Below are 19371 nucleotides of genomic sequence, written 5' to 3'. Positions count from 1 at the left end.
ACAAAAAAAAAAACTGCAGAAATGCTTCTTTCATTACTTATTCATAAAAAAATTTGTAAACGAACGAAGATAAAAACGAGCACCCTGTATGGGAGAATGCTACAATCAGTGCAGCAAGCCAATGTTCCAGTTCCAAATGTTCCAATTGTTTTGGGGAAAACCAAAGGACTAATGATGATGCAATCCCTTGGGAGTACTTCTAGGGGATCCATTCATTCATTCATTGAGTCATTACCTGTGAATGACACTTCAAATGGCTCAAGACAGCTCTATCTCAGTTCAGCAGGTATATGAAAGTTATTCTGAACTCAAATTGCTATTTAAGCGTTTTCTGTGTTTGAAACCAAACGTATACCAAAGCTTATTTGGGAACACATTCTGGGAACACATATAGGTCATGCATACGTGCATGGTTTTATGAAAACAACACGGTACTGTCCGTTTTGAGGATCTCAGCTGTGGCAGTTCTTGCAAACAGCAGTGCCGTCCGCTGGAAGTGTGCATGCCGCTCGGTTTCTGATGATATTATTGCATTTCATATCATATCATTATGATTTACCGACATAGAAATTGTTGATCTCCAAGCATATATTTATCGTATACTTTCTCATTGCATAACAGTTAATACACAACATGAAGAATGGAGACAGCAGTTCTCCAGAGGAACACAATTCGTTAGATGACACTTCAGGTAGTGAAAGTACTACAGAAAGCGCCGGTGAAGAGTGTGCAACACCATGGGCCAGACCACAAGTGACTGCAACACCGAGGACAAGCACCCGAAAAAGAAAGAGACCAGCGGGCATGGATGACTTTGAAGCAGAACTGTTGCAGGAATACAGGCTTCTTCGAGAGAGCCTTGAGCAGGTTCGTGGAAAGGAACATGAGCAAAGAGAGAGGCAAATGGAGCTTCAGGAACAGCTTGTGGAAGCCTTGACATCTTATTTAAGCAAACAACAAAAAAGATAATAAATGTGAAGAACCTCTCTGTGTATCCTGTACAATAGCCGTCCTCGCAGCATGTCCATTTCCCTGTACTGTATCAGCACTGTGGTGTGGTTACTTACTTGTAGGCAGTATTGTATTGATGTGCTGAACCTCTGTATACCAGTGCTGAGGAGCACACGGATGGCAAGTCGGCCATGATGAACAATTTCTCCAGTTTTTTACAATCACATTCCATCGTCCTCACAACGAACGGGAACCTGGCTTTTAGCCTGCAAACTGAGGCAGCGTATTTGTATGGAATAGACGCAAGGCTGTATGTAACGTACATGTAGTTTATATACTTTGGTCAATTGCGTGGTCTCTGTGCGGTGAACCAGGAAAATGACAACCGTCTATTACTTCCCACAGCCTGGGGAAATTGACGTACAGCGAAAAACTCGTGTATATGTTCTGCCATAGTGTCTGCATGCTGACAGTTTATTTATATCCATTGTATTTCTAGAGTCCCCACGATGACTTGACAAAAGTCTCTGTATATTTCGTTCGTATACACCAAACATTACGGTCACGGTACTATATCCTCGGCTTCGGAACAAAACTTGTAGACCCCGATGGCGACCCTTTTTCGAATGGCACATGTTAGTGTTCATTCTTTCCACTCGGGCCCTGCACGCGTCCACAATGAATTGAAACGTTGACGTGGGCACTCGGAAGTGTTCCTTGAAGCTTTCCTGGCGTTCTCAAACCAGACATCACTGATATTCGCTCGTTCACACAGCACAGTGACAACGGCAGTTATCCTCGTATAGACTGAGATGTCGTTACCTTAGCAGCAACACACAAAGAACAGGATTCTTCCGTTGCCTTTTGCTTGTGAAATGTGAGCGAACAAAACCGCCGGCAGTGCCGAACGATCCGTCATTGGTCATTGGTCCGGGGGGCGGGATCAGCTCCCGTGGCTCAGTGGTTAGGTTGGTGGTTAGGTGGTCATGTCGGCTTCGAATCCCGGAGCCGGCTGTGCTGTCTGGGGTTTTTCCTGGCGTTCCCTCAGACGCTTTCAGACGTATGTCGGCACAGTTCTCTTAGAAGTCGGACCAGGACGCACATTTCTCCAGGGCATCATTGGGTACATGACGGTTGGCTAGGAGCGTGCTATGTGGTGAAGTTCTGTTTTAACAGTGTAGAACTCTGCAACCTTTTAGGCACAACATATACGACAACTATTACCTCCTAAAACGTGAAACTGCTCCACCTTTTGTTTCCTAAGAGTGAGTGCACAGTTTGGGTACTGGACCTGTTCCTATACAATAAACTATACTTACGCCATATGCAAATTTCTTCCGTTTTAAATGGATTGTTTGCGTCTGACGCACTTTTATTGGAAAGCGTAGTGCATTTTATACTCCGCCAAGGTTCTTGCGTTACTTTGAATGAAGTTGTACGGTAATCAGCATGGGCACAGTGTGGGCATTGCAAAGCACTGGAACCAAGGCGATTTGAAATTCCCACGCGAAGTCGTGAAATAACGTTTTGACGTGGCAGCGGCTTCGCGGCCTCCTGTTGGCTGTCGTCATAGTTTCCATGTGTACGTCGAGACTGGGAAGTACCCGGGTTCGAATCCCGGTACCGGCTGTGCTGTCTGGGGTTTTTCCTGGGTTTTCCTCAGACGCTTTCAGACATATGTCGGCACAGTTCCCTTAGAAGTCGGCCACCAAGTTCACCACCACCACCACCCCAGAGTGAACGTCATGCAACGTCACGCGAGCGGACGAGAGGCACTCTGTTATTCTATCCCCTGTGGACTCGCCCGCGCTACAAGCTCTCACGGCAAAGTACAGAAAACATATAGAAACACAACGATTCCAAGCGAAAGACCTCGCAGCAGTGGCGTAGCCAGAGGGTGGTTTGGGGGTTCAACCCCCCCTATATTTTTCTGGCTACGCTACTGCAGGAAAGTTCTTTGGTGTCGAATGCACCTGTCACATACGTCTGTGTAGATTAGCTCAGGAAGCGAACTATCCCTGTAGGTGCAGTACCATTACAGTCGTGTTTTTCCGAGAAAGGTCATTGTACGTCTTAAGTATAAGAGCACGTGAGCATGAGAAACAATTATGCAATGAGCAAAATTATGGTAGTATTGTGCGTTTGTGAAACCAGATGTAGAAATTACCTTTGGGGTCTGGACGCTTTGAACCAGTCTAGACCTTGATCCAGCGCCTGGAACCTAGTCACAGGTTCAAAGTTAGTATACCGTATTAAAGGGTTTCTGACAAGTTTCGATGTGAAAGATGGTTGCTTGCACACGTGTTCTTTGCATACGATTCCTGGTGTGACCAGCTATACTTATTCCATCTACCCGCCCCCACCCCCCACCACCACCACGAAGCTGCTATGCTGAAAGCCGACATCAAGCGATGAAGAGGAGCATATTCCTCAACTAAAAGAGATGGAGCAGCAGACCCCATATTCAGGCGTCACCAAGCTCCTGTCTCTGTCTCTCACTGCATACGTCGACGTGAATCTGCAATCAAAGTCTTAACAGCAAATGATGTGACAGACAAAATGGCACAACAAATACCGAGACTCGTCCAGCTGTAACACCTGCAACACTCAAGCGAACCTTTGGGACGGGCCATGTGATTACGAGAGCGAATAGGAATGGCCGAGGCTCTCTTTCCTATATGACGTCGCAGCTGTCGGAGCCCTTTAACACTATGGCGTCATTGTCTCTTCGCCTCGCACTTCACGTAAAGATTCAACCAGGGATTTTCCCAGCACCCTCTCACACCACACTAAAGCCCCCAAATATCCCGAAACAGTCCTCAAAGTACCTGCTAGAAAAGCAGAAGATACGGCCGCGCCACACACCCGACACCTTCACCAGCCAGACGAAAATCCTGAGGAAAATCCTTGAGTTCTACACAAACACATCACGTGCTACGCTGTGCCTCGCGTGCCCTTCTAAGGTTCGCTTCCACAGCAACGTTAACGATGTCGTTGCCGAGAAAAAAATCGGTCGAAACAACATTCGCGCAGCGCCACCACTCGTCCCTAAACCACTGGGTCACGTTGCCATTCACTCGCTGGGCCAGTTTTCGATTTCCGACCAGGAAGAACGGAAACTTCGCCGTCAGCTCCGCCATCGCCGACGTCAAAACCCCACGGGTGTACAGGCAAATTCTTTCTTTTAGGTAGTCCTTTAAACTGTCGACGTCTCGCGCGTCAGCCCACAGGTGGCGCGATCCGGGAACCAGGTAAGGCGTCTTCCCGCGAATAAAATTTGAATTGTAACTCACTAAAACCGTCCTGGTTGCGTTCGACCCGGAACAGTTGTTCAAAAGTTCGCCGAGGGTGGTCGCCACTGCGTGTTTGTACATCATGACGTCCTCGAGCTTGTCGAGGATCAAATTGATGAGTGCTTCGTGGTTGCGGTCGTGATCGGGGTCCGACCTCTCGAAGCCGTTGGTGAACCTGTGAAAATCGACGACCACGACTTCTCCCGTGGCCTTGACGAACGCTCTGACGCTTTCTAACATTTCCCTGACGGTGATTTGTCCCCTGATGTTGTCGTGGGTGATCCAGTAATCTGAACGGTACTGCCGGACTCTGAGGTCCAGGAAGCGTATGCCGTACACCAGTTGACTGAAGACGTCCTCCTCTTGGTTGTAGATGAAGTCTTGGAAAGGGACCGGCGTCCCAGGGCTCGTCCTGTCGTACATCCCAGAGTTGTGCGTTCCTGGTAGCATGAGCTCGTGCAGCATGAAGCCGGAGAGGGCGCTGCAACTGTCACGTACCCACGTGGGCCTACCTGCAGTTGTATAAAGCCGTTATTACTTAATACACGCCGTTTTCACCGCTTGGTTTGGTTTGGTGCCAAAATGACATCCGTTTTCACAGCAAACACACTTCTGCGCCAACCACTGTGCCCATTGATACAATTATCGCTTCTGCTTTGAGGAGAGAGAGGATCGTATACGCCTTTTTGTGGCAATTGAAATTGCCACAAAAAGGCGTAGGCCTCCCGTTTTCAACAAATCGGGAAAGCGAAAGATATAATTCTGCATGGCGGCTGGTTTCGAGCGTCCTTAGTCGCGGAAGGACCGGAAGTCTTCGTGGCACCGGAAGTTGCGGCGGGGGCTCGTTTATGTTTACCCGAGAATCTCATGTATGGCACTGGCGTAGCCAAAGGGGGGTGTTTTTGGGTGTTCAACCCCTCTCCCCCCGAAATGGTACCTTTGGTAGTGCATTTGGGAGAGGGGAACGATGGGAGTCCTTCTCTCCCTTGTAAAGTCCCCATAGAAACCCTCCCTTTTTTTTTGGCAAGGCCGCTGCTGTATACGTACGCCCTTTTGTGACACTTTCTGTTTGCATTTAATTGCCACAGGAAGTCTTACGACAATATACGCTCGCAACCTTTCAAACCAGCGGTCATGACGGCATGATTGTGTGCATTTGTTGGCGTTGGCGCTGACATGTTACCGGCATCATATGTTATGGGTTCCAAGCACGCGAAGTTCGGTCACTCTCAAAACAGAAACTCACCGAGTAGCACGCCCAACCGCCGTCCCGAATGAAATCGTTCTCGCCCCTGATTTCATAAATCATAACTGATAGCGGTATCCATTATGCGCAGTTGTTAGCCTTCAGCATCCCCATGCTAACAGTGCAGGACAGGACAGACCGTCCAGTATTCAAAATGACATCGCTCTGTTTTGCTGGGAGTGAATTAGTGACATGCCTAGAACTAAATAAATGTCAACTGTCTCCCAGAGACTTTTACCCAGCAGTGATGGGGCACACACCAAGAAAGGCACGTGGTATGAACACGTGAAGCGGGCATCACATGTAAAAAAAAAAAAAAACTTTATGGCACACGTCACGTGCTCGTGTTGTGCTGTGCAGTTCTGTTTTAAGGCGGTGCATCACCCCTCGCGCGCCTATGGGAATCCCCATACATTTTCACCTCGTCGCGCGCCAAGAGAAAACAAAAATAACACAAAAAGAAGACGTTACATCAGCGGTACCGCATTTCCAAGCAAGCGCCAAAATATTGTGAAGCGGTGACTGCGCGAACCATTTCGCTCGCTGCGCCACCCCTCGATTGTAGACGACGAAGTGCCGGCTCTGATGCGCCGCCTTAAAGGAGGTAAGAACTCCTATCTGCATGTATTTAGTTACGGGTTTAATAGATGTAATATTGTTCTTCTACGCTTCGTAAACCTATTTAGAATCTATTGTTCAATTCTTCTCCTTCATAACTTGTGCAGCGTTAATACAAAAACGCACTCTCTTTCGTATTCGGGCGAGTACACGCACCGCCGTCCAGATACCTCTATCCATCGTTTGGTCATCTGAAGTATCGTAGCACCCAATCAGACGCCAACGCGGAGGTACACATAGCATTCTACTTTACACTCTTAGAAATGAACTTCACCACATAGCACGCTCCTAGCCAACCATCAACCCGAATGACAACGTTCTCGCCCCTGATTTGTTGAAAACGGGAGGAGGAGCCTATTTTGTGCCGTGCATAATGGCACAAAATAGGCTCCTCCTTCGTTTTCAACAAATATAGAGCGAGAACGTTGTCATTCGGGGTGATTGTTGGCTAGGAGCGTGCTATGTGGTGAGGTTCATTTTTAAGAGTGTACCCTCTTCAAGATGAACTTGAATACATGGCGCGCTCCTAGCCAACCATCATCCCGAATGACAACGTTTTTGTCTCTGATTTGTTGAAAACGGGAGGCGTATTCCATTTTGTAGCCGCGCATAATAGATACATAATAAACTTCGCCTCTCGTTATCAACAAATAATGGGCGAGAACGTTGTCATTCGAGAAAATGGTTGGCTAGGAGCATGCTATGTGCTGAAGATACGCACCTATCAAATTCACCTATACAAAAGGTGTCACAGACAACACGTCGAAATCGCCGTCTGGAGCCGACACAGTCGGCGGGCTCGCTTGGTACAGTTCATAGCTCCTTTAAGTAAACGACTAAAGGCCGCAATGTCTATTTCAATCATTTTGTTTTTTTTTTTTTCTTTCCTTCCACGCGTATATTTTCACCTACCTCGTATGCAAGATGACGCTAGCTCGTGCTCTCCTTGGACGCCACGTGTAAGGCTGTGACGCACGAGGGTCACTTTATATATCAGACACTCCCTGGAAGCATTAATCGTCCCCGGAGAAAACTGTATTAAAGGGAAAGTCCAGTTGGTCTGTACGGTTCCATTTGGAGCGTCTACCGGATATGGTTGCAGGAGAGCCCATTGCGACAGCGGGTCGTTGCGTCTGTACAACTTGGCTTCGACGTTGTGCACAATATCTCTGGGAACGTTATACCAATTGATTTCCAACCGGCGAGGAGCAGGCTTAGCCAAGGAGGACACCGTAAGGTAAACGGTGTTGCCTGCAGAAGAAGAAGAAGCAAATTGCAGGAACTTTACTGCTCTTAAGTTCGTGTGTGTGTGTGTGGGGGGGGAATTGTTTAATGCGAAGTAAAAGAAAAAAAAAGAGAAGGGAAAGGTTAGCCACGGTGTAGGCTTGCTATCCCCAAAAAGCTATCAAGCAAACAAACGGGGATACAAGCAACTGAGACACAGAAAATTATGAAGAAATACAGAATAAACAATTCCTTCTCTAATCGTTGCGCATAGGACGTATTAGAGCATGCCCGGGAGTTCAGATTCCCGAAGGAATCCTGTCAGCGCAGACGTGACTTCAGCGTGCTGGGTAGGGCCAAGTAGCACCGCGAGGACATCTCTCGGTAGCCTAGATGAGCAAGGCGGCGCCGGAGACTCGACCGGTGATCTTCGTGTCGCTGGCAGTCAAGGAGTATGTGTGGCACGTCAGCTTCTACCTGGCACGTGGTGCAAAGAGGCGATGGATGCTGACACGTCTTAAAGTGGAGGCGTCGAGTTCGTGCCACATTCAGCCGCAGCCGATGAAGCAACGATTCCTCGATGCGCGAGATGCGGCTAGACACAGCATATATCATTAAAGGGTCAATGGATTTAAGGAAGGCATTGGTTCGTATAGCTTCTTGCTGAAACAGCTGTGTGGTGTGCGGCAATGAAGCGGCGGATTTCCAGCTGGCACCTGGAGTGCGCCAGGGGAAGGACAATTGGTTGCTCAGTGTCGTGGGCTTGCCGAGCAAGAGCGTCAGCACGATCATTGCCTGAAATTTCGGCATGGCTCGGAATCCATTGGAACACCACGCCGTATCCTACACTCTTAAAAATGAACTTCACTGCATAGCACGCTCCTAGCCAACCATCAATTCGAATGATGCCTGGGAGTGCCTTGCGCGCCTGGGAAATGAGGCCATGGGAGCTTGCCTTGCGCGCCTGGGAAATGAGGCCATGGGAGCTTGCCTTGCCCCGCTAAATCCGTTTCGATAATGAGATGAAGCCAACTTGCGGAATGGCGACGCCAACCCAAACAATACCCTTTGTGTCTAATAAAGAAAATGCAATAACTATATCCGTTTTCAGCACACTACATCGTGAAGAAGCCGTTGTCTAAGAGACATATATCACATGCAAATAATTCAGTGCGAAAGCATTATGTAGTAGAGAGACACGTTGGGTACACCTTCCTGAAATAGAGTAGCTGCATAGCTACAAAATCGGTTATTTATTTGTCTGTCTTTCTTTTAAAGGGTCACTAAAGTGCAAAAAATTATCCTCGCGGAATCAAAAGATCCCGTTACCTTGACAATCAATACAAGGGGAACGACATTCATCCATTATCAGTCCCGGGCAGTGCTTAGCGGGCTCTTATTGGTCTCCTCAAAAGACCTGTCCAACCATGGCGGGAGATCGTTTGAGGCGACCAATCCGAGGCCTCTTCGCACTTCTCGTCGCACTTCTTGAGCAGGAGTGAGGGAGAGGGAAAGCATAAATTGCGGTTTCTTACGCTCACAATTCATAAGAATGCAATCGATGACGGAACGGATGAATGGCGTTCCTTTTGCACTGATGTCAAGGTAACGGCCTCCTTCATCCCCTCCAATTAAGTAAAAAGCGTTCACGCTCACCGGAGGTAAAAACACTTCGTTCGAGAAGAAGGATCCCACAGATGGCGATGAAGTACCTGTGCGGAGACATCCCGCGTGTCAAGTGTACTCAAGAACGATCTGCGAAGACAAAGTGGAAGGAAGTCAGATCGGTCTGAAGAGTATAATACGTCCTTCTGAAGCACATGGGAAATACCTGCTAAGGAAAACAGTTCTATTAGAACCGCCTCGGAATGCCACGCTATATAAAGATGTGGGGTGCCCCTCGTAGGAGTGCGTCCGACGTCACGAGGCGAGGATGGGAGCTTATCACATAGAAACCGAACACCCAACCTTGATACGCCATGCGATCCCATTCGGCTTCAGGGGGTTTCTCAATTGTGATTAACGAAGAGCGATTAGCTCAAACTTGCGCCGGATTTTTCCCGAGTTTTTTTATTTTATTTAACTTATATATTTATTTTACCTTTAAGATTCTGGCATTCAGTATGGAGTTAGTTACGCTTGTATAGTCGTGTTCAACGTAAAAACAGCATTGTCGGTGCCATATTTTCCTCCCTCTATATTGAACGATCAAAGACAGCACAGCGTTTGAAAACGTTGTGTTAATCGTTTTGTCGGCTCATATTATTTATGTCTCGCAATAGTTATTTTCGTGGTGAAGTGCAAGAATGATATGTTATGAGGGGAAATCTATATATAGCTCCTGAGATGCCAATCTCGGGTTGAGCACAGGTGTAGGTATAAGTAAGCGAAGCCCACCAACACATAATGAATAGTAACAAGAAGCTGTTTTTTAGTATTATTAGGTGCTGAACAACAGGCTACACACTCCATAATGAACAATATGCTTCTAACCCATATGCTTCTGACTGCGGATTGCTACAACTGACCGAGCTGAGAACATGATTGTACGCAAACCAACTCCTAACGTGGAAAAGCTGGCAGGTACAGCTGAACGGTGCAAACCGTTGACACGCGAAAACGCTGAGAGGTTCATAAATTGGCGTTGAATCACCGTTTGCGACGTTGCTTTCATCAGAGCTTTCATTGCTGTCAATCAAAGATAATTAGCCAGCTACTATACATGCTCATAGCATATATACACTCAAAGACAGAACTTCACCGCATAGCACGCTGTGCGGCAACCATTGCCATGAATGACAGGGTTATCGCTTCCCACACGAAGAGAGAGGGGGCGTACGCCTTTTTGTGACAATTTTCATGTATCCACCCTGCTACAAAAAGGTGTACGCCAAAAGAGAGGGGCTCTTTGAATCAGTAGCGATATAACCCTATCATTCGTGGCAATGATTGGCGCACAGCCTGCTATAGGGTGAACTTCTGTTCTTATATAGAGTGTACATGCTCATATCCTTTGTGAGGCCGACAACGGCAAGCCCTTTCATCCACCACATGCTCATATCATATACACTCTAAAAACAGGACCTCACAGCATAGCGCGCTGTGCACCAACCGTTGCCACGAATGACAGTTTTATGTCGCTTCTGATTCGAAGAGGGTAGTACGCCTTTTTGTGTCAAGTATCACAAAACAAAAAGGCGTACGCCCCTATCGTAACTCTGTCAGTTGGGCAATGGTTCGCGCACAATGTGCTATGCAGTGAAGTTATATTTTTAGAGTAATAGGTGACGCTTTTGCGTTAACGCTGCACACGTTATGTGAAGGTGAGGTGTTGAGCAATAAATCGTATAAACGGAATTACGAAGCGTAGAAAAACAATATTACACCTACTACACCCGTAACTAAATACCTGCAGATTGGAGTTCTTATACCTCCTAATTTTAACTATCAAGTGTGAAATATGTTCCTATACCTGGAGCGCCTCCCGACCGCCTGCTTCAAGCACGTCGTCTCCTGCACTGGCTGCGTCTGGCACGCTTCCAAACACGGTTTCGAGAGCGTCACTCGGTTTCCTCGTTCCGAGCAATTAATAAGCAGCAATCCTGCTCTCAAAACAGCGAAGAACGCATCCCATAAAGCTACAGCGGTTTGTCCACGCCTGGCCCTTGTGCGTCTCACACTCCTCTCGAAAATTGCGTGGCTCACCTCAGACCCCGAGCGAAAGTAACCACATGAAAGGGTGGGCATTCGCGCGCCGAAGGCTCCTCGTCTGCTGAATTAAAAAGAAAACAAAAATAAAAATAAAAAATGGCTGTCACGCATGGGTGCCCACAAAACGGAAGTGTGACGGAGAAGAAAGGCTAGTATCAAGCTATGCACGGATGGGGCTGTTGTTTCAGAGGTCTCCTTGAAACGTATCTGGCCTGATTATACAGCGATAATAAGTGTGCGACTCGGTATTGCGGCGAGAAGACACTACAATTTGCAAGTAATGAGAATAACAAAAGGAGTTATTCTTTAATGATGTCGGAGACCACGTGTTGAGGAAGGAGTCGAGGTGTGTGGTACATTTGGTAAACTGGACGGCTCAAGTGCAATATTTTTTTTTATCCATCTGTTTTTCTTTTCAGCGCGGTTTACGCAAACTAATGTCTTCACGTAGGATGCACTGCAGACAGGAGCGGATCCAGGATGATTTTTCTGAGGAGGGGGTCCAGCCGTGGACAGGATGCTAGATACACGATCTAGGGTCAATTAAACAGTACGCGAAGACCGAAATTCAGGAAGGGGTTAGGACATCTGGACCCCCCTCTAGATCCGCCCCTGACTGCAGAGGTATACCGAGTCCATCTTTTGACAACTTGTGCCAATTCCGCTGGCGCAACCTTTCTGAGTTCCAGGGTGACTTCAGGGGCTTCCATGATCAATTACAGCATTATGATACTGATATGATGATTAGGATACTACGATTACAGCATACCGACTCCGAGCTCTCGTCAACATACCAAGGCCTCGTTCAGGAAGACACAACACCAACAACAATAAATGAAGGAGAAGAGACGATGACATGGGATGTTTCCCTGTGCTAGCCACAGGACCCTAGCCAACTTCACAGATATTTATGTGAAAGGATTAATTAATGGTGAGCGCGAAGCGACGACAGGTCGGAGTTCTGTTTAGAGCTCTTCCAGGAGTCCAGTGGCTTGCATGAAAGCAAAAAATGAGCGAAGAACACGGCACTGATGCACTAAAGAACGGCACTGATGCGCAGGGGAGCTCCATGGGTCAAGTGAGTAGTTTGGACAAGCTGGAAGACACGGACACACAATCACTCTTACATGTTCCTTAACTCTCACATCCACACAGAGGCGAACAAACCGAGGTCGACGGGTGTTGAAATCATTTCAACCGTGCATGGAAGTTGATGTGGTTTGAATACTGCTTTGGTCCTAATCATTCATTCGGCCTCCACGATCGACTTACCGGTTAAGCGGGTGACATCTTTTACTCTTGGGTTGGATGGAAATAACTTCCTGGGACCAACAAAAATAGTTAGTTTTTATTGACTGGGTTCCCTGGCATGTGGGAACGTGATGGGGCCTTTTTTCGCTTTGATTCAGTTTCTGGACGACGTACGTGTGATGCATAACGTGGGTGAGCCCTGCCGATTTCTTGTTTTATTCGGTGTGAATGCCCTCGTTGTTATACAGAGCACAGGTGATAGTTGGACAAGCGCCAGTGGAGAGACGGCACAAACAACATAAACGAATTTAGTCGGTCAGCTGCGAGGACGCTGTCAAAACAGCGACAGTTCGGGATACCTGCGGGCTGTAGACGCGTTTGCCTATGCTAAATGTCCCCCCTGGCTGGTGTTTGATGGATGGTCCCCGCCAGCAGACCACGGTCTTGTAGGTGAGTTACCCACACATTGGCATACACTGTGATTCGTTCTGTTGTCGCGTGTCGCCGTGCCATCTACTCTTTCTCATTCGGTACTTCACTGAGTCAGATGTCTCATTACCAACTAGCCCAATCCTCAACCCTTTTCACTGAGTGTTGTGCACCTTAATCGGAGGATGAACGACGGCTGCCGTTTTTTGTTTTTGCATGTCTAGCACTTTTGCTCAGATTTATCGTAACCCATTGCACAGATGTCCATACTTTTGTCCAGTTCATCTCCAATATGACGGCATCTAAGGTTCCAATCAAGTTCATACTGTAATCAGAGACCATAAATGCATGTCTTGACACAATTTTTAAGAGCTGAAATTGTCGCAGGTGCTCCTTAGGATGCCTTTTGCGTTGCTCCCATAGAGCTCCATGTATTTGCATTTGCAGGCACAAAAAATCGTATAAATTCACCCATATATCATACTCAAATAAAAAAGGTGTCAGGAGCTCAGCGTATTGCGTCATGACTGCAGCGGTTTCAGAGATGAACTGGACAAAGCGTGGCCCATAGAGAATACATTGGGGTGACTCCGCCCTAAGGCTTTCCAGCATTTCGGTGGTGTCAGGGGCCCATCAGAGGCTCTGGCAGGTTCCTATGCCACTGTCTTCAATTTCGCTAATGATGCTTTTCATTATCAAAGATATAGGTGCAGCTGTTGCATCGGTTCGTCTAATTGCCCTGATGCAATTGCCGATTTCAGAACCAAGATGGAACGCATGAGGCGGCAACAAACGTTCCTTCTTCGGAGGTCGTCCTTCTTTGTTGGCGCTGCAGCCGATGCGAGCGCAAGAGGAGCACGATGTTGCCTTTGGGGGACGAAGGGAGAGCACCTTGCACCGTTGACAGCTACAGAGCTTTTTCGTTTACTCATGCCATGCGGTATACGTGCTGCAATAGGTGGTAATATAAGAGTAACATTTGACGGATGGCGTAACCGTCAGCCGTTGCCGCTTAAAATAAGAGTATGAAAACGAACGATTCTTGACCCTTACTATCCGTCATCGCCCCAAGCGTAAGGTGATGACACTTAAAATAGCGGTCAAGAATCGAACGTTTTCTTACTTTTACTATCCGTTGCTTTTCCGAGAGTGTAGTCCATAATTGCTACAAAAAAGGCGTGCACCCCATATTTCCATGAAATCAATGGAGAGAACATTGTCGTTCGGGATGACGGTTGGCTAGGAGCGGCTACGCAGTGAAGCTCTGTGTTTAGAGTGCTCACAGAATGATACCATTATCATACCCGTTTGTTTTGGAAATTGCGGAGTGTACGCCTTTTTGGAACAATTAACATAACTGTATAAGTGTCCCAAAAAGGCGTACGCCTCCCGTTCTTAACCACTCAGGGGACAGAACGATCTCACTCGGGATGGTGGTTTGCTTATAACGTGCTATGTGCTGAAGTTCTGTCACAGGACTTACTTCCTTTGCACTCCCCGACGTACTCAGGCACCCTCTACACATCTCCGCCCTTCATCCTCCATCCGTTCTTTTCTTTGCTTTGTTTATTTTTTGCTACGGTCGTGACGATGCCCATTTCTGTGTGACCACCAACGGTTAGTCGATTCAGTCATCACCCTCCCCCCCCCAATCTGTTCCCGGAGTGTGTGACCTCAGCGACCACTTCGCTAATGAACCCGTTTACTGCGTCTCACGTTAGAGTTGATTGCAACGTCGATCATGTCGTTCCCCAGAAAGAAATCCGTGGCCACCACATTGGCGCATTGCCACCACTTGTCTCGGAACCACTGCGTGACGGCTCCGTTTACTTCTTGGGCAAGTTGTCTGTTGGTCTTCGTGCGGTACGGAAACAGCGCGTGCAGCGACGCCATGGCAACCGTTTGAACCCCTTGCGTATACAGGCAGATCCTGTCCTGGAGGTACCTCTCCAGATGCTGAGCGTCCCTGGCACCTCCCCAGAGATGGTTGGATCCCGGCAGAAAGTATTCGGACGTGGAGCGAATTGAATCCTCGTTGTAGCTCACGACGACTGTTCCCGGCCAATCCGCGTTGCAGTTGTTCGTTAGCTCGCCGATAGGAGTCGTGGCCGCGTGCTTGTGGGCTATCACGCCTTCGAGCTCCTCGAGGATTAGCTTCTCAAGCTGCAGGTGGTGTCGCCGGTGATCGCGCATCACGTTGTCGTCATCGAAGATGAATCGGTGAAAGTCTACGACTACGATCTCCCCTGTCATTTTCACGAAGGATTTAACTGTTCTCAGCAGTTCTCGTATGGTGATTGGACCTCTGATGTCGTCGCGGTTAACCCAGAAGTCTGAATTGTACAGCCGAACCCTGATGTCCAGGAATCGTATTCCGTACACTAGTTGATCGAGAATGTTTTCTTCTTGGTAGTCGACGACGTTTTCTACGGGAACCACGACGTCGGCTTTCAGGATGTCATAGTTGCCCGACTTGTGAGAGGCTGGCAACATTATTTCGTATAGCTTGAAGGAGGACAGCGATGAACAATGGTCGCGTATCCAAGTGGCCCTACCTGAAACGACGATATCACGTGTCACGCATATGTGCCTATACATGTATATATGTGTGTGTCGTACGCTAAGCAGCTGTATCAAATAAGCGTCGAATCAATAATTTCGAATGCTATAAGTAATATAAGCGTGCAAGATGTTTATTTTTATCCTTTACAGAATTTTTATTAAAAAACTATGAGAGCAGCACAGATGTCGTGCCTGCAGTTGAGTTGTACGGCCAACAACAACATAGATTAATGGATGATGATGATGATGATGTGGGCTACGGCCAGGTGGACATCTTCTCGGAGAAAGTGTGCAGCTACAAGATGACTAATTACCTAAAATTCACTAATTAACTCTTTAATTAGGGGATCTCGTGCAAAAAAGCAAGATAGCAGGATGAGAGACTATCCTCGTTGAACGCGCCATTCCCTAAATTCCAAAATTCCCTATTTAAATAGTTAATTAACTGATTTTAAGTAATTAGTAATGTTGTAGTTACGTACACACTCTCCAGTGGATGTCCTGGCCTGGCCGTATATAACCTAACTGCAAAATTGATATATGTGCTGCTCTGATAGTTTTTCTTTATAAAAAATTCTGTATATGATAAAAAATAGACACCTTATATATGGGTGGAAGGCACATTCCATGCGGTTGATCGAGACGCCATTCGATTACCGGAAGCTGAAGCTAGAAAACATTTCAGAGAACACGTGACTAAAGTATATTGTGCTAGTGGTCGTTTAAGAATGCGATTCCACATCCCAAGTGAACCCTACAACTCAGGAAAGAATGAAGCTCCACAGCTAACTGAAACATATAAAATCATGTACTGGCGCATGAGTTGCACTTTCGTCAGACGCGGGCGTTTTGCAAATCTCTTTCGATCTTCTCCAGCTATCTATCAATCGTGCTTCTATAGGCAGGGTCGGTGAGAAGGGGAGGGGTGCAGCTGGGACCGGGGCCCGGTCCTCTTCGGGGGCCCTTCCAACCGAAGGCTCGGCGGTTGGAAGGGGAAAGGAGGAAATGAGGGAGGAAAAAGGGAGGGGAAATGAGGGAAAGGAGGAAATGTTCGCGGGAAAGGGAAAGTGGGTGAGGTGAAGGGAGTATACAGAGAGAGAGAAAGAAAAGAACGAGCGTACTCGCTCAAGACAACAATGATAATAATAATGAATAACTAAGAAAACGGCTGGTGACTACGGAGTTGTGTCTGTGCTCCAGGTTTATTCAAGCTGTAGTGGAATGTTGAAAGGAAAACCCCGTAAAAGCCCCTATGAAAGATGTTGACCACAAATACCCGCAAAAGGCTGCCGGTATCACCTTCCTACCGGCAACCGGCAGAGCGCGCAAATAACAGGTCGTTCCGGTATAATACCGGCCTGGTGGCAACCCTACCTCTGGACGAACCGCTGTAGTACGGAGCTCTGTTTTCAGCTCTTCGCATTTCATTTACGAATTAATTACTCGCGCAAAACGAATGGGAATGTTGTATTCGGTATCGAGGGAGTGGTTCGTGTTCGGTATGATGCTCATCTATTTTTTTCGAATCCTTGCGATGTCTCCCTTTAAGCAACCGTGAACACAAAAGGTTTACCTCGAATGCATGTCATGGCAATCTCATCGTCATGCAGACTATGACGAATAAGGGACACCTTGTACTTGATGCAGTCGTCGGAACCATTGATCTTGTCCGGGGCGAAGTTGACCAGGGGAAAGCTCCAATTAGTCCTGAAGGTACCGTTTTCGGTACTGATATGATGGGTCTCTAGGACCGACCACGGTGACTGGGCGTCATCGCGACTGTACAGCTTGATTACAGCGTCGCGCCTAATTCCTTGCGGTAAACTGTACCAGTTGATTTCGAGCGCACGATGTACGGGTTTCTCCAGTGAAGACACTGTCAAGTAGAGGTGGCCTGCCAGATCTGTAACGATCAAAGTTGCCGTTTTGCGCTGCTTCTGTTAGGTTGCACGTAAAGCTTAGATGAGAAAATAAATTAAAAAGTGAGAATTGATCCCATTGACAAATACCACTGCACGTGAAATACGTGTACAATTGAACGGGTGGACAGATGGGTTGTTTGGGTGCTGGAATGTGTATGACGTTGTACCCAATCGAGCCCAATCGAGATCGAGCCCAAGAAGCATGTGGCTACAAGACCTGCTCGTGCATCTGATGACAGTGCTGAAGGTCTTGAAGTATACGTGAGGCAGTATCTACGGTGAGATTTCTAGCAAAGTTCCTCTTATTTTTGTCTACATTCTGCGATCAAGACTAATAGCACTTTGGGGATCGACTGAACAGTCTATCTTCCGAGATTAATGTTTACAAAAAAAAAAGACGGACTCACCCAGCACCGCTTCGACACGTCCGTGGAGTAACGCAATGCAGAAAACGAGGCAGAAAGATGAAGCCATTCTCCTTGGAAACGGGCACTGTTGAAAATTCTGAATTACACAGGGTGATCCGCATTGGTACAGTTAAAATATGCAGACACTCTGAAAGCTGAGCCCATGACACGCCCATTGTTATCCGCCATCCAGAATGCGTGCAGGTCTCCCGGGGGTTGACTAGGTTGGGTAATAAAACGAAAAAAAAAAAAAAAAAACGTTTACCCGTCGCCGAAAATTTGAGTGTAATGGGGCTCATATTTGTTAGTTTGGTATTAAGAAGTGTGTGGTCAACCTGAGAATCTGACGTTTTGCTCGGCCTCATCATGTGCTCCCGTATCTTCTGCGAGAACACGTACAATCACGATGCCTTTGCGCTTCTGAATGTGAAAAATAAAATATCTTCTTAATTGTACCATGGACCTAAGACAGCCTGAGCGGGAGTTTCATCTCCAATTTCGATACTCTACCCCATCGCTAGTTGTCAGTGCTGAAATGGAATAACGGGTTGTCTTACAATGAGAACCGAGGTCCTATACGCTGGCTAAAAACTTTAAAAGTAAGTTTCAGGTTTTCAAAGATTCAAAGTTTTTAAATTTTCAGGGCAGAGCGTATAGGTGACCTGGATTTTGCCGAAGCAAACAATGCAGGACGGCACAGGGGACAGCCGTCGTCTGCGTATCGTCCTTATTGTTTGCTGCCCAAGCCGCTGGGCTGTATTCTTCATGGACCTGGTCCACCATATGGCCAACCTACACTGTACTGCGTTGTATCCAAGCTTCGGTAGATCGTTGAGGAGCAGGACATTCACTCGACAAAATAAACTATCTGACATGTGTGTATATAGCCACACAAGAAAGATCACATTCTGTCGTATACGATCATTTCTAGACAGTGCCTCTGAAGAGGAGTTGTGGGAGAAGGATATTTTACGTTTGTCCTCTTCCAGACGAAAGTTGGCCGTGGGTCGACTCTGCGGTTAGGTCTGCACCGTTCGACTCAATGAAAATTTACTTTCCCTAAAGACGAAAGGAATGTCTTGAAATGATTTGCCTAAACGGGTCGAGCACGTACACTCTTAGAAATGAACTTCACCGCATAGCACGCTATTAGCCAACCATAATCTCGAATGATATCGTTATCTACCCTGATTTGTTGAAAACGTGAGGCGTACGCCTTTTTTGTGACAATTATGAACGGCATAAGTGTCACAAAAAAGGCGTACGCCTACCGTTTTGAACAAATCAAGGCACATAGCGATATCATTCGAGATGATGTTGGCTAGGAGCGTGCTATGTGGTGAAGTTCATTTTTAAGAGTGTAGAGCAGAAGAATAGAGCATGCGGAAAGTAAACACTCACATACGCACTTTGGTTGCTACAGAACACCTGGTACTAAACGTACATGAGTTGCAGTCTCTATCCTGGTGCACACATGAACGAAGGAAAGAAAACGGTGCGAAACTGTAAATGTTTTAACGACAGACAAGCTAATGACAGTTACGACCAAGACCCAGGTGTGAAAAGTAGGGAAGAAGAATTATAACCACCTGTACTTTTTTTTTCTTTTCTTTTTATCATATTCATTTCTCTGCACGCCACTTTAGACGTTAAGCAGGCCCTACCCGACGTTCGAACCTATTCGCTCCGAGATCGAATCACTCTAAAAACAGAACTTCACCGCATAGCGCGCTGTGCTCCAACCGTTGCCAAGAATG

At 47.0% G+C, this 19371-nt stretch overlaps 2 protein-coding genes across 8 annotated transcripts; both read right to left on the bottom strand.

Moving 5' to 3' along the window:
- Positions 1 to 1287: 1287 nt before the first annotated feature.
- Positions 1288 to 11046, bottom strand: LOC135366044 (uncharacterized). 2 transcript variants are annotated; one of them, XR_010414067.1, is made up of 5 exons: positions 10805 to 11046; positions 8989 to 9087; positions 7021 to 7359; positions 3527 to 4756; positions 1288 to 3469 (listed from the first exon to the last, which is right to left on the bottom strand). XR_010414067.1 is itself a non-coding variant. In XM_064598702.1 (4 exons), the coding sequence occupies exons 2-4, from the start codon at positions 9056 to 9058 to the stop codon at positions 3879 to 3881; spliced, it is 1287 nt and encodes a 428-aa protein (XP_064454772.1). In that variant the 5' UTR covers positions 9059 to 9087; positions 10805 to 11046; the 3' UTR covers positions 1288 to 3878. The 2 variants fall into 2 exon arrangements, 1 of the variants encoding a protein (XP_064454772.1); XM_064598702.1 differs by having other exon boundaries at positions 1288 to 4756.
- A 3362-nt stretch (positions 11047 to 14408) lies between these two features.
- Positions 14409 to 19111, bottom strand: LOC135366043 (uncharacterized). Of its 6 annotated transcripts, none has more exons than XM_064598698.1 (5): positions 19016 to 19076; positions 18588 to 18673; positions 17615 to 17699; positions 16859 to 17188; positions 14409 to 15278 (listed from the first exon to the last, which is right to left on the bottom strand). In XM_064598698.1, exons 3-5 carry the CDS (start codon positions 17679 to 17681, stop codon positions 14413 to 14415), a joined length of 1263 nt encoding a protein of 420 aa, XP_064454768.1. In that variant the 5' UTR covers positions 17682 to 17699; positions 18588 to 18673; positions 19016 to 19076; the 3' UTR covers positions 14409 to 14412. The 6 variants fall into 6 exon arrangements, with proteins under 6 accessions (XP_064454768.1, XP_064454770.1, XP_064454766.1 ...); XM_064598700.1 differs by having other exon boundaries at positions 19024 to 19056; XM_064598696.1 differs by lacking the exon at positions 18588 to 18673 and having other exon boundaries at positions 19016 to 19111.
- Positions 19112 to 19371: the final 260 nt, after the last annotated feature.

Source organism: Ornithodoros turicata, chromosome 8 (genome assembly GCF_037126465.1).
Source record: "Ornithodoros turicata isolate Travis chromosome 8, ASM3712646v1, whole genome shotgun sequence".
Classification (NCBI taxonomy): domain Eukaryota; kingdom Metazoa; phylum Arthropoda; class Arachnida; order Ixodida; family Argasidae; genus Ornithodoros; species Ornithodoros turicata.
This window is presented reverse-complemented; position numbering and strand designations above follow the sequence as displayed.

Coding starts and splice junctions, on each gene's coding strand:
- LOC135366044 (XM_064598702.1), bottom strand. CDS start 9,058: ATGTCTCCGCACAGGTACTTCATCGCCATCTGTGGGATCCTTCTTCTC. Junction 7,360..8,988: donor ACGAAGTGTTTTTACCTCCG/GTGAGCGTGAAC, acceptor CTTCTTCTGCAG/GCAACACCGTTTACCTTACG. Junction 4,757..7,020: donor AGCGTCATCTTGCATACGAG/GTAGGTGAAAAT, acceptor ATACAACTGCAG/GTAGGCCCACGTGGGTACGT.
- LOC135366043 (XM_064598696.1), bottom strand. CDS start 17,681: ATGGCTTCATCTTTCTGCCTCGTTTTCTGCATTGCGTTACTCCACGGA. Junction 17,189..17,614: donor ACGTGTCGAAGCGGTGCTGG/GTGAGTCCGTCT, acceptor TGATCGTTACAG/ATCTGGCAGGCCACCTCTAC. Junction 15,279..16,858: donor TGCCATGACATGCATTCGAG/GTAAACCTTTTG, acceptor TCGTCGTTTCAG/GTAGGGCCACTTGGATACGC.